Raw genomic sequence first — 14,861 nt, 5'->3', positions numbered from 1 at the left:
ATCTACTGTTCACAGATTGGACATTCGGGGCCTCTTTCGCCTTCATAAGCACAGAATGACGCATTGCCGTTAGGTCTTCATTGATGTATACACCTTTCATGCTGTCCTTTCCCTTCCCGTATTTTTTTGGTCCCGCATGCTATCCACTCCACCTAATGTAAGCGCCCCCCGGGATTGATTTTTGGACAGCATGTCTTTTTTTAATGATAGGCCTATAGCCCATCATTTAAATGATTCTTCTCAATTCGTAATCACGATTTATTTAATGCAGATAATTGAAACAGAAATATTGTCTAAAATAAATCATTAATTTTTTAAATTGTTAACACAGTACTAGTGGTTTTAACTGAACACGATTTAAGACATCGCATGTGGGGTGTGTGTGTATGGGGTGTATGCGTGTGTTGTGGGTGTGTGTGTTGTGTGCGTGTGTGTGTGTGAGGGTGAGTGAGTTTGAGAATGCGTGTGTGTGTGTGTGTTTTGGGGATCCTTTCATTTTTTTACCATAATTTATGGGGAAGTGTTATTTGCATATATAGGTTACGTTTCAACACAACACAGTCATGACGGGTCAATAATCTAACCTCGTTGAGGCGGACCTTTACCTCTTGGGATTTCCCAAGAGTGTCTTTCATCATGAAAAAAAAAATTGTTAAGTTTAGGGACACGATCGACCTATAATATTCTGCTGTGTACAATGATATACAATGGAGTTACTAACTGCAAATATTCATGCATATAATATGCTTGCAGAAATATGGAATACATTAAGGGCGGATCCAAGATTTACCGGGGTGAGGGACTTTCGCAAAAGCAAGGCAGGGAAAAAAACCTCTCTCGGAGAGCATTTTTCGTATTAATGTTCACAAACAGGGGCCGCGAAACGGTTTTCAAAGTGGGGGGCTGAGCCAAAAATGGGGGGGGGGGGCTGACCATGCAAAAAATCACAATCATTATGGTCATTTTTACGTTTTTGTATATGGTTTTGGAAAAAAGTGGGGGCTGAAGCCCCCCCAGCCCCCCCCCCCTTCCGCGGCCCCTGACAAAGGGGGAAACAGAAAAGGGAGATTGGGTGTTGGGGAGTCATCCTGGATCCACGCCTGCTTCCATTTATTTCTACAACTGACCAACTAGGGAATGGGAGGGCCGGGTTGCAGGCTAAGCTATGCGCGTGATGCATTTCCTGTAATTATCGACAGTTGTAAAAACCAATTTGGAGTAGCAGAAAAAATTGACAAACCCCCCCCCCAAAAAAAAAAAAAAAAAAAAAAAAAAGGGGTCGTCAGTCAAATTTGCTGCACATTTCGTCCCGGAAGAACTGTTTTCCACCCATATTTTTATTTCTTTTGAAAATTTAGGGGGTTTCAATCGCACCCACTGGCGGATCCAGGGGGGAGGAGCACAGCCGGCCCGTGCCCCCCCTTCTTTGAGAGGCACAATTAAAATTTGTAATGTAAAAATGCCGTTAAAACAGAAGTGCCCCCCCCCCTTTGAAAGTGAAGCCCTTTTTATTTTGGCTTGTCAATTTTTTCTCGGGAAAAATGTGCCCCCCTTTCGAAAAATCCTGGATCCGCCCCTGATCGCACCTCCCCCCTCTCCGGCTACGGGCTTGATCATGATATGAATTTTATCCATAATTACTTTTTCTTTCATATATAGTATTGACAAGTAGGCCTATTTTGATCAGTAATGCATTAATCAACTACCGAGAAACGATACCCGTCTTCATAATATGCAAATTAATCTCCTGTTGTAAAACGTAATTTATGTAACATGTTGTAAAATACATTGCTTCATTAATTGTGATTTCCATCTTGTTCGATGATAGTATACATTAGGTGAAAAATGAATAATGGGATGAATGAATAAATGATTATTGATGGACGGATAGATGGATGGAAAATTGTTGCATTAAAGAGCGAATGAATGTATTATGATGAATGAATGAATGAATGAATAAAGGAAGGTACGTTTATGAAATTCTTCTCGTTGAAGTTTATATGGAATTTGAAAATCAGTGGTTAAATTAATACAGTGGAGCATTTCCAGTAATAATGTAAATCAACTGGTAAATACTTTTTTGGCGGTGTATCTGATAATCATTGCAGTGTTCTATATGCATTTTATGCGCCCAGTTTTCATTTTTCTTTGAAATTGTTGAATATCTCAAATAATATAGGCAATGGTAATCGGTCTTTATATTCCTACACAGATCAGACACGAACTAATAATGAAAGGCGGAACTAAGTTCTGTATCTCAGCAACAGTATTAGTCGTGGGCGTGACCATCGCAGTGGTAGGCGTGTCATTTCTTCACTTTTTCCCGGTCATTTTTGACGAAGCATTGAAGAAGGTAAAAATAAATTGATTATACAGTGCGTATTTACACTTAGAAATAATCCTATAAAATAATATATTCGAATATCCTGAAGCTTTTTTTCCACATTTATACATTGGTACAGATCACTTTGAGCGAATGACGATAAAATCTTTCCGATTGAGTGAGCACAATACTTTTGAAAAGTTCGTAGAAAATGATTTGCGCAGAACTTGGAAATAGATATATTGGTTAATCATGAAAATATCGCATAGACTTTAGCTAAGAAGATTGATTTGAATATATCTTTTACATTTTTAACTTGTTTCCTTGCCCAAAGAACTTCATCGAGCGCAAATGCACCCCCCTCACACATACGCACAGACCAACACACACCCTCCGAGGCCTGCTTTACACGGAGCAGTGATCCACATGAAATGGCTTAGGCTTGATTTTCCTTCTGTTAATCATTGTCATGCGTGGAAAAGGTGTGGAGAAACAAATATTAAATGAAATATGAAATGTAAACCTACTTCAAATGATAACAACTTGCTGGGGATGTCTGAAATAAATTTGTTTATATTCAGTTATGTCCTATAAGATCCAGTGGGACAAAAAAAGAGGCAATGGTTGTGCTAACTAGGGTTAAAATGTTAAAGGAGAATGAAACCCTTGAAACCAGCTGAATCCATATCAAAGAGAAAAATCAAAGAAACATATTGTTGAAAGTTTGAGGAAGATTGAATGAATAATAAGAAAGTTATGAGCATTTGAATATTGAGATCACTGATGCCATGTAGATCCTCCTATTGGCAATGCGACCAAGATCTGTGATGTCACACACGTACAACTCCCTCATTACTTTAGTACTTATTTCACTTATATTCTCACTTTTACAGAGTCTATCACAAGGTGAGGTGTTCTCTTTATGAGAGAGTACAGAGGTTTCACAAGTACAGAGGTTTCACAACATTATATCATTGATGAATCGTTTGTCATATGATTAGAGTTAGCAAAAAGAGATGTTTTGGGGTATATTTTCAGTGTCCAAAAGGGGAGAGTTGTTCATCTGTGACATCATCGATCTTGGTCGCATTGCCAATGGGAGGATCTCCATAGCATTAGTGATCTCGACATTCAAATGCTCATAACTCTTCTATTGCTAGTCCTATTTTACTCAAGCTTTTGTTGATCTTATTCTTTTATTTTTCTGTTTTCACAAAAGCTAACTTGCTCCAAGAGTTTCATTCTCCTTTAATTTGGATGGCAAAGCTGTTACAATATGTTAAAATGTATCTATTTTATTTGAATATTGACTGGAAATGCTATAAATAAAAATTAATGTAAGAAATGTACTGCACGGTCGATTTATTTTCGCCGTTTTTCCTTGACACACGAAAATGAGCTTAGCTGCGCAAACCAATTTCTGCGAACTTTATGAAAATTGACAGTATACTCAATAACAACAATGATAATGATGATGATAATAATGATAATAATAACAACAATGATAATAATGATGATAATAATAATAATTATAACAATAATAATAATACTAATAACAATAATAATAATAAGAAGAAGAATAATAAGAATAAGAATATTAACAATAATAATAATAATAATAATAACTATGATATTAATAATAATTCATATAGCACTTTAGACACGCCGTTTCTTGCTCGCTCTCTCTGTTTTCCTAGATCCTACCATAACCAATCTTTTCTTATCTTTCCTTTACAAGCAAACCCGGCTAGTAGAAGGGAGCACAGGATATAAAATCTGGGAGAGCCCACCTGCTGATATTTACATTGATTTCTATGTGTGGCATCTTGAAAACCCACTAGAGGTGGAGAAAGGAGCTAAGCCCAACGTCACACAGCGAGGACCGTACACATATAGGTTGAGTTGTCATTACGGTGTCCATCCGTTGGTCATACAAGGGTCTATACAATCTTTATTATAAGGGGGGCTGGGGGGGGGGGGGTCAGTGAAAGGTGATGTTCACCATCAGGGTCTCAATTCATAATTCGAGGAAAGATAATTATTAATAAAGTTTTATTCATGACTGACGTATGAAGGTTGCCGTTATTCACAAAGTTTTATATCCATGACAAGGGACAAACATATGGTCGCTATATGTTCAGAATTGAAAAAGAGGGTCTCAAGTTATACCCCTTTCATAAACCCAATAAAACACAATTATGCGGCTAATAGCAGCATAATTTGGTCGTAAAATCAGAGGACAAGAGTTATCCGCATTATTCTGATGCTGCTATTATCCGCATAATAGCGGCATCGGGACAAGATTTTGAGTTTATGAACGTATTTCCAAATAATGCGGATAATTGCCATGGTGCGGTCACAAGGTCACCCTTTTCCAACACAACCGCATTGGAGGGGGCGTGTCCAGTTGTCATGACGATTATCCGCCTTTTTCAGGACGGGCGCTCGTAAAAATAATTTATGGAGTTTGTGAACGCAATTTTTATTGAATTATCCGCATTACTCTTAGGCGGCTAATTGGAGGATATGTTTTATTGGGTTTATGAAAGGGGTATTAGAAAAGCTCGTCAAACTACCCCTTATGTGATTTGCACATTGACTCCTCGTGGATTATGGATAGAAACTCTTGATCTTATCAAATTATGACTGTTATAACAACCTCAACTGTTTGTTAGATCGAAAATATCGTAAAACATTTTGGAAATTTTCACTGAAAAGCGCAAGGCCCAATTCATAGGTGGGGGGGGGGGGCTTGCGGATCGAGCTGTGCCCATGTGTTTGCGTATCGTGGAAGTGCCGTGACCGAGTGGTCTTAGGCGCCAGGCTATATACATGGAAAGTCTGGGGTTCGATACTCGGCCGTGGCACCTATGTCCGTGAGCAAGGCATTTAATCAACAATGCTCTTTTATCCTGCATTCAAATAAATTGAAATGCCGTATACGCATTATTGGTAACAAGGTGTGCAATTTTTTTTTTAAGTAGTAAAATATATATATGCAATATCATTTGGTGAAGGGAGACAAAAAAGGGCCCCTTATTTAAAACACATGGCACACACAAAGGCACAGAAAGATAATGTGTGTGCGAAACACGAGTCGATTTTTTATTTTATTTTTTTGTTGTTGCTATTCTGGCTTATAGTGAATGACCAGCGAGGAATTATTTTAATTCGACCATTTACTTAATTATGTTCATGTTGGTCCTTTTTCTTGGGGGAGGGGGGCAATCAAGGAAAAATCACAATATGAATATTGTATAAGGCAGAATGCTTGAAGTGTATATTTCATAACATATCCCTCCTTTATATCGTTCTACAGAGAAACTCGGAGTAAAGATTACATCCAGAATAACAAAAATGGAACATTATCATATGTTCAGCCAGAAAGATACGTCTTTGATCCAGTTCATTCTGTAGGCGATCCGAAAGTTGATAACTTTACCACAATCAATATGCCACTACTAGTAAGTAAATTGATTTTTGTTTTTGTATTTTTATAATCATTGTTTATATGAAAGTAAGAGTATAGTAGTAGTAGTAGTACTACTACTACTAGTAGTAGTAGAGGTAGTAGTAGTAGTAAAAGTAGCAGTAGTAGTAGTAGTAGTAGTAGTAGTAGTAGTAGTAGTAGTACTAGTAGTAGAAGTAGTAGTAGTAGTATATTATTACTAGTAGTAGTAGTAGTGGTAGTAGTAGTAGTAGTAGTAGTAGTAGTACTAGTAGTAGAAGTAGTAGTAGTAGTATATTATTACTAGTAGTAGTAGTAGTGGTAGTAGTAGTAGTAGTAGTAGTAGTAGTAGTAGCAGCATTGGCGGCGGAGCAGAGGATTATCTTTTGTGTTTGGGTGGGACGCAACAATAGGCGTCCCCCCAAACACAAAAGATAATCCTCTGCTCCGCCGCCAATGGTAGTAGTAGTAGCAGTAGTAGTAGCTGTTAGTATAGTAGTAGTAGTAGTAATAGCAGTAGTAGTAGCAGTCATAATAGCAGTAGTAGTAGCAGTAGCAGTAGTAGTAGCAGTAGCAGTAGTAGTAGTAGCAGCAGCAGCAATAGTAGTAGAAGTAGTAGTAGTAGAAGTAGTAGTAGTAGTAGTAGTAGTAGTAGTAGTAGTAGTAGTAGTAGAAGTAGTAGAAGTAGTAGTAGTAGTAGTAGTAGTAGTAGTAGTAGTAGTAGTAGTAGTAGTAGATAGTAGTAGTAGTAGTAGTAGTAGTAGTAGTAGTAGTAGTAGTAGTAGTAGATAGTAGTAGTAGTAGTAGTAGTAGTAGTAGTAGTAGTAGTAGTAGTAGTAGTAGTAGTAGTAGTAGTAGTAGTAGTAGTAGTAGTAGTAGTAGTAGTAGTAGTAGTAGAGTACTAGTGGTAGACTGGTAGTAGTAGTAGTCATTGACCACGATTGATTGTTACTCGCAATGGCAAGTTTCTTGCAATGACCAAAGTTTACGGCAAGCCGATCGTGGGGGCCATAACCCTTTCGTACCGAAGTAAAAATCCTACCTCCATGGTTACATCACCATAGGATCCAGGGGGGGCGAGGGGGCCGGCCTCCCCCCTAATGGCGCATTATTGATGAAAAAAATGTATTTAAAATGCCCAGATTCTAGATCTAAGTCTAAAACACGCGAACGCATGTTTATTGAGATACGCAGCTGGTTCATTATTTGAAACATGCTTAAATTATCCAATTTCAGATCAGAATGTCCAAAATTTTCTGCTCGCGCTTCGCGCTCATTATTAATGCGGGAAGATCGATACCCAACAACCAATCCTTTTCATGATTTATAAAACATGAATAGAGTGTCCCTTTTTTAGGTCTAAATCTCGCATTGTTTAGTTATATACCTATCCTGTTTACGATTACAAAAAGTGCTTAGAATGTCCATTCTTTAGGTCGAATGTAAAAAAAATTGATTGTTGAAATATGTATCGTCTTCATGACTAACTGCAAACAGTCCTTAATATGTCCATTTTCGAGCAGGCCAGAACGTATATTAAATTACATACGCATCTTGTTCAGGATCACAAACATTGCCCAGAATGTTCAATTTTTAGGACAAAATACAGGAAATTTCCAAAAATTTTAACTCGCGCTTCGCGCTCGCACTATTTAAATAGGGCTCATGAGATTGTCGTATATTTATGTTGATTTATAAGAATATAGCTAGGAAGTGACTGTTAAGACTACCCCTTCAAAGAAACAAACAAAATAAACTTTGAGCGGCCGACCGGAAAAAATGTTGGTAATTTTTTGTCCACCCCCCCCCCCCCCCTATTTGCGAATGCTGGATCCGCCCCAGCATCACTGAATTGAAAACAAATTGCGAGATACCGCAACGTCTTGAATACGATTTTCGACCCGTAGCCATGCACTTCCAAGAGAAAATTTTAGATATGCAAACACACTTTCATCTAAAATATACTTTCGGTTAATTCTTTTAAAACGTCATTATATAAATATCATCATTTTGTTCCATCTTTGTGCAATTATTGAAATGATTGCGAATCTCCAGGTTTTGTCTGGGTTGTTTTTAGTTTTGTTCTGTCAACCAATTTTCGAAATTAATGATTTAGTCAGCATATCACCAATAATCATTGTCATTTATGAAGGATTATTTCCATTTTCGATCTTTTACAGACAATCATTAACCAACTTCAGTATATGCCTGAAAACTACAGATATCTCTTCAACGTCTTTGCGAACTTACTGGAGAGACATCTCCATGCAACACACACGGTTCATGATTTCATCTGGGGATATTTCAGTCCACTACTCGCCCTTGCTAAGATTCTTAGGCCTGATATGGTGGTCACGGATGAGTTTGGAATATACGTTGGGGTATGGAAGATGACGATGAGGATGTTATGGAGATGGTGATGGATGATGGTAGTAGTGATGACGATGGTGATGATCATGTTGGTGGTGATCCTAATGATGATGGTGATGATGGCGATGATGAAGATGGTGATAATGGGGATGAGGGGGAGGAGGGTGCCCGGGGGGGGGGGGCACTCGACCAAAAAAGTGGTAGGGGTGTGCCGCGGGCGAGACAAAAAACGGGGGCCTTGGAGCGGGCTTATTGTAAAAAGGAGGGTCCTCGGAACGGGCTTCGGAACTACAAATGTTTGTGAAAACGGGGGTCCTTGGAACGGGTCGCCTGCGTGCGAGTGCGTATGCATCCCTATGGAACGTACTTGCAGCTAGCCCAGCGGCACGACTGACGGGCGCTCTAGCGCAGAGGCGATGGTCGGACAGCGAGCTGCGGCCGCTTTTCACCAAAATTGCGACCGGAACGGCGTAACGGAAAATATGCGAAGCCCTGGAGCGGATTTTTTTCTTCTTTTTTCTCGAGAAGAAGAAAATGCTATGCTCTGGAGCGGCTTTCTTTGTTCTTTTTCTCAATAAGACAAAAATGCTATGCCTCGGAACGGAAATTTGAGTGTAAAAATGGGGGTCCCCTCCGCGGCACATACCCACTATGCATTATATACTGAGTGCCCCCCCCCCCCCCCGGGGGAGGGTGTTGATGGTGATGGTAAGAAAAAGGAGGATGGTGATAATGATGATGATGAGGAAGAAGATGGTGAGGAAGATGTGGATGGGGAAGATGAGGATGAGGAGGATAGTGATGGTGAGGAAGAGGATAATTATTATTGCGGTAATGATACATTCAGGAGCGGGATGGCAGGGGATTGTCACTGAGTGCAGAATATGTCTTCACAACAAATGGGGTTCATTCTCATTTATTTAAAATAACAAATAGGTAAAAGAGGGGGAATAACTTTAAAACATATTAAATCAGAATTAGAATAGAAAAGTGTTAAATTTAACGCTTTTATTCACGAATCCAGAAAAACAACTCTTCTGATGGCATTTACACAGTCTACGATGGAGTAAGAAATTACATTAAAACTAATGAGATAGAGAGATGGAATGGAAAGGACGATGTGTCGTATTGGACTACCAAATATGCAAACAGGATTAATGGCACAGGTATTCTGTCAAACTTTTTTTTTCAAGATTTAATTCGATTAGGACTTAAGATAAATATTTACATGTCTTGGGTTGCAAAGCAAGATTTAGGAGACCCATACGAAAAAGAAATATTCAATCAATGACATTAAACAAGAAATACAAAAAGGTAAGATTATTAGGTTAATTTAATATCAATTTTAAACAAATATAGATTGGAAAACGCGGAGCAAGTTGCTTATGAATGATACCTTAGGCCTACACGAAACATAACTTTCACATAAGATCAAAGTATAAACGTAACTCCTATACCCACCCCTCTATATATCAAGGCTATTTGCTATAGACACACACACGGGCACGCAGACTTTGTTTTTTTTATCATTATTTTAGCATATTGATATTTATTTTTATTGATTTACTTTGGCATCTAATTATACCTGAATAAACAGGTCAAAGATCTTATAGCATTTAAAGTTATAATGGTGTCATTTTCAATAATTATTTGCTACATTATAAAGAAAATAGGCTATAACTGCATCTTATTATAGGCCAACGCAAACAATAAATCCAAACACATGGGTTACATGTATGTTTATAGTTTGTTTCTATGATCATCTTCTTGCAGATGGCACCTACTTTAGACAGTTTTTAACGAAGGAAAAAAAGATTTACATTTTTATTTCTGACATTTGTCGGTAAGTACAATGTGTGATAACGTGATTTTATCCACATGATCAACGACAGATTACTTCTGTATCATAAATTACCACGTATATCGCTACGCACATGATAATACCGCCTAATAATATACATTTCCTTTCAGTTCTTTTCCTTCATTATTTAGATGACATGTTTAATGTGTTGTACAGTGCGTCTCACAAAAACGAAACCGAGATTTATCGAGGATTTATCATAAATTAATCACAAATACAATAGACAACAAATGACCTACCATTTTAAAGCTTACAATCTCCTCTTTCATCTGAAATTACTTAGATTATTTTCATTCACGCATGAGTGAGCAAAAACAATTCAAAGAGGGGATACCAAAAAATCATTTGGCGAGTTGTATCTGGGTTTAAAAAAGAAAGCCACATTTTTAAAGTTTCATTATCTGCTCTTTTATTTGATACCTCAATTACAGAAAATGGTCATGGTTATTTGAAATAAGGCTTGAATTTCAAGAATTTCATGAAATGAAGAGATTTTACAGACTAGCGTCCAGACTCACTCGACACTCCGTTTTGTTGCCGATCAGCCTTTTGCGTGAATGAGGAATAATCTAAGTAATTTCAGGTGAAAGAGGAGATTCTGTTGATAGGTCATTTGTCTATTGTATTTATGATTAAGTTATGATAAATCATCGCTAAATCTCAGTTACGTTTGGACGCACTGTAATTAATGTGACAATGGGAGAAGGTAGTATCGCTCATTAAACTTGTTTAAAAAAATATCACCGCCACTCCTTGCTCTCTCTCTATCTTTTATTTTACTTGTTCCTTCTTCCAATCCTTCAGTTCATGCTTTGCCATACTACTTTCTCGCGTTACTTTGCTGCTCGCCCTTCTTAAAATTGAAAGTTGGTAATCTATTGGTAAAGCAAATTTATTTAAAGGATGATTGTCTAAAATTACTTGAGAATGAATTTGAAATATATCTGCTATACTTGTTTATCAGACAGTGTCAGATGACGGCACTTATGCTAAGCAAAGCGATTTTGTAATCAATATATGACCAACATTTTTTATGGATGTGAATTTTTACCATTCTTGGATATAGAATTTAATTTTAAATGTATTCATGTCGTTTCATTCAGCTCAGTGTATGCAACGTTTCAACATGAATTGGAAACACGGCAGATTCCAACATGGCGATACGTCATCCCTAAATCTGTATTTGATAATCATTACATCGAACCATCTAATGCTGCTTTCTGCACACCCGATAAGAATAGCTGTCCACCAGGAGGGATTCTAAACATCACTGATTGTCAATTCGGTAATATTTTGGCTGTTTTTAGATTCTATTGCTTTTCTGACCAATTTGATATCAATCTACTTTGTTTAATTCATCGATATAACTAAGTTTGATGGCTTCAAATAATCAATTGTGATTAAATAAAACTAAATGAGTATATATTTATCTTCTATCCTTTCTTGTCTTGTCTGCATGGTCACAATTTTGCGTCCTCGTTTGGTTTTTGCCTTAAAGTCCTGCTAGTTTCTCAAGTTCAGTCCTTCTTTATTCTTCCCTTATTTTGGTACTTTATTTTAATTGTTCGTCAAATTAAAGTAGCCTCGTTGTAGTTTACAGGGACTTTTTACAATAAGACCCCCTTTTCAGGTCCCTTCTACCAATGAATTGAATATAAAGCTTTAGATTTTTATTTTATTCGATTTTTTGTGTGGAACATGTATGACAACTTTCGAAAAATTGAAACTATTAGTATAACGAATTTGTAGATCCCTACATAATTCACTGTAGGTCCTACAAATTTTATTGAGCTGCACATTATTTTGTCTAAATCTGCGTTCCTGAAATTTCAGCTACAAAATAAGGATAGATAGTAACCTACTTGAATTATTCACAAATAACCCAGAATAATCAACGAATAAAATGAGTTACTCTGATATTCGGGTCTTTATTAAATTTTATCTTTTAAACTGGAGATACTTATTTTAGTTTTTATTTTTACGTTAAGTAACAATTTTAGTTTATGATAAAAATAAAGAAGAATCACACGAGATTACAACGAAAAATACAATGGATCTATATTAGGTAAACAAAAACTTTCACCTTTTCCATGTCCAGGTGCTCCAATCTATTTTTCATCACCACATTTCCTTTTTGCCGATGATGAAGTCTTTCAGATGATAAATGGTGTTCATCCTAATGATACACTTCATCAATCATTTCTTGATATTGAACCAGTACGTATATAAGGAGCCATACCGTCGATTACTTGAAAGCGTTAAGCATTTTTCTTTGCCATTTCTGTCTCCTTCAAAAGCGCATATAGGGACGCATTTGGCAGTGATATGCGCTATATAAGCATGCTGGTATTATTATTATTTTTTTTTTTTTTTGGGGGGGGGGGTATAAGTGAGATGGTTATTAATTGGATTGAAGAATTTTTAATAAGAGGGAAACGGAGAACCTGTGTGAATAGCACGCTTGGAAGTTGGGTTCATATGACTTACGACGATCGTCTGCGTTCGCGGAAGGGGGGATGGAACGGGATGGCTGCACCCTTTCGAGAAAATCGAGGGAACTTTTTTAGGAAGGGTATAGGCTAATAAGGGAGGGGAGTCAACGCACATTTTCGGAACAACCGGTGGAGCTTTTCACGAAAGGCTGTGCTGAGTAGTCTCTTGTACCAGTTGTTTATCTGTGTGTCTGTCTTTGCATTTAGTCATATGCTTTCACAAATCTTGCTGTGGTAAAGTTGCATGAATTATTTTGGATAAGAAAACAAATCATACAGCGTTTGATGTTATCAACCCGAAAGGTAAAAAGGAAAGCGAATTTATTCGCCTTCATAATATACCTTTGAATATTGCTGTCGGTTTATTAATGATTATCTTATCTATTTTGTTTATGATATAGTACACGGGAGTTCCTCTGAAGATTGGTAAGAGAAGCCAAATAAACACGTACATCCATAGTTATGATTTTATCGAGTAAGTATAAATATAATAAGGGATGCCACGTACCCTGATAAAAGGGCGGGCTTTTTTTTAATGGTTACATTGATAGAACTGATTCAACTTTATACGACTAATGGAAATCGAAAAATGATCGACATTTGTTTGATATATACAATTTAGATTAACAATCCCTCTTTTCGTACATTCACAATTCAAGCATTCAAATACCTCCAATGCATGATAGATGTGTGTTTAGGTAACTGTGCACAAACTATCAGTTCAATCAAATCCTTTAAAACCTCCCTTTCTGCTCGAAATTCAACTTGTTCTTTTCACGTTTACTAAAAAACAAAGCTCATTGATGGGCATTAAGAGGGTATATTCCTGTTTATCTAGATCAATACTTATAGAAAAAGATTATAAAAAAATATATATATGCCATAAATCGATCGTGGTGAATATTGACCTGAGAAGAATCAAAGATGACAAAATATAAAATCTGGATATGATGTTTGTTTCGTCATGTCCGAAACAGATGAAAAGCAACAGTAAAGAACATTATAACAAAATTAGTAGTAAAATATAATAAATCGACGGATAAACCAATTCTGATAATACTGCTCTTCCTTGCTTATGTTGATTTGATTGATTTGATTTGATTTGATTTATTTATTTCCGTTTCACAATTGTACATAATATGATAAACATAGCATAACAAGGTCGAAAATACTACAAGACAAAATATAATATATATAACATAATCATAGATTTAAGGAACACAATTCAGTAAATAAAGATTTCTCAAATGACAACAAAAGCGTAATATTTTCCTACCCCGTTTTGCTTGCTCATGATGAGTAATATAAGACCATTTGTGAGACGTAGAAGTTGGTGCAACAGGAGTAGGGGAATGGGGACTGCCTGCGCCCTATTTCAGCTAAAATTACAAATACATGCAAAATAAATCGCAAAAAACGATAAAAGGGGAAAACTCCTCTGTCTAGATTTCTTATAGGCTCGCAAACCATCACCTCGATCACGTATGTAAGGGCATTAGCCCCCCCCCCCCCGAAAACAGGCAGAGGACATTAAGATGAGCGGGAGCAGACAAGGAACGATTCACATGAACGTCGGAGCTTCCACGCTTCTCGCGGGGGACACTCCCCCTCCCTGCACCCCCAAGGGAGTGCGCTTCCCGCGCTCACTACCACCCCTAAACTGAAATCCTAGCTATTTCATTAATTCCATAAATTCTAGACAGAGTTACCAGGAAATATTTGGCTCTGCCCCTCCCCCTCTGATAACAGGCATACGCCGCTGCAACGAGGCGCCTTAAACCACTCGGCACCTTATGAAGGAAAATAAAATATAAAAAAGTCGGTCTCGCGGGCCTCCGGTCAAGTGGTCGGACCCCGATTAAAATTATTTTATCCATATTGCACTCTACCTTCCATGGCCCTGTGAAACGGGGGTGCTGCTGGGGGCTGCGTGTATTATTTGCCATAGGCAGCACCCCCTGGAATTCCCCCCCTTTTTTTTTTGCTTTTTTAATTTCATGGGATCAAAACGACCTTCATTTTGAAGTGAAAACCTTTTTTTTTTGCTTTTCAAATTTATTTCAGCACCCCCTGCCCCCCAAAAAAAAATCGTTCTCATGGCCCTGCTATCTTCTTCTGCTTGGAAAGAAGATAATAATTATTATTTGTTGTTGTTGTTGTTGCACAGGTTTTATAAGAACGTTCCTAAAGCATACTTACCACTTGTCTGGATGGAAGAGGTACGTACACAAAAATAAATAAATTAATTATGGATAAATAAATATACATGTATTTGGGGAAAATTAAACGTAAAAGGAAATGACATTTGAATGTCCTTCAAATTTGACTATAATTTATGTTACTATGCCAACTGTGTAATACTTATAA

The 14,861-nt window shown here is 37.3% G+C and overlaps 1 protein-coding gene across 1 annotated transcript; it reads left to right on the top strand.

Moving 5' to 3' along the window:
- The first annotated feature begins 2,230 nt into the window (after positions 1-2,230).
- LOC129259921 (lysosome membrane protein 2-like) lies at positions 2,231-12,973 on the top strand. Its single transcript, XM_054898045.2, has 9 exons — positions 2,231-2,353; positions 4,062-4,219; positions 5,643-5,787; positions 7,952-8,152; positions 9,166-9,307; positions 9,915-9,984; positions 11,106-11,287; positions 12,101-12,219; positions 12,896-12,973. The coding sequence occupies exons 1-9, from the start codon at positions 2,231-2,233 to the stop codon at positions 12,971-12,973; spliced, it is 1,218 nt and encodes a 405-aa protein (XP_054754020.2).
- Positions 12,974-14,861: the final 1,888 nt, after the last annotated feature.

Source organism: Lytechinus pictus, unplaced genomic scaffold, assembly GCF_037042905.1.
Source record: "Lytechinus pictus isolate F3 Inbred unplaced genomic scaffold, Lp3.0 scaffold_19, whole genome shotgun sequence".
Classification (NCBI taxonomy): domain Eukaryota; kingdom Metazoa; phylum Echinodermata; class Echinoidea; order Temnopleuroida; family Toxopneustidae; genus Lytechinus; species Lytechinus pictus.
The sequence above is the reverse complement of the archived record's forward strand: the minus strand, read 5'-3'. Positions and strand labels throughout refer to the sequence as shown.

Bases quoted from the DNA above. Each gene is read 5' to 3' on its own strand.
- LOC129259921 (XM_054898045.2), top strand. From the start codon at position 2,231: ATGAAAGGCGGAACTAAGTTCTGTATCTCAGCAACAGTATTAGTCGTG. The intron at 8,153-9,165 runs GTATGGAAGATG...TCACGAATCCAG, and splicing joins AGTTTGGAATATACGTTGGG to AAAAACAACTCTTCTGATGG. The intron at 9,308-9,914 runs GTATTCTGTCAA...ATCTTCTTGCAG, and splicing joins AAACAGGATTAATGGCACAG to ATGGCACCTACTTTAGACAG.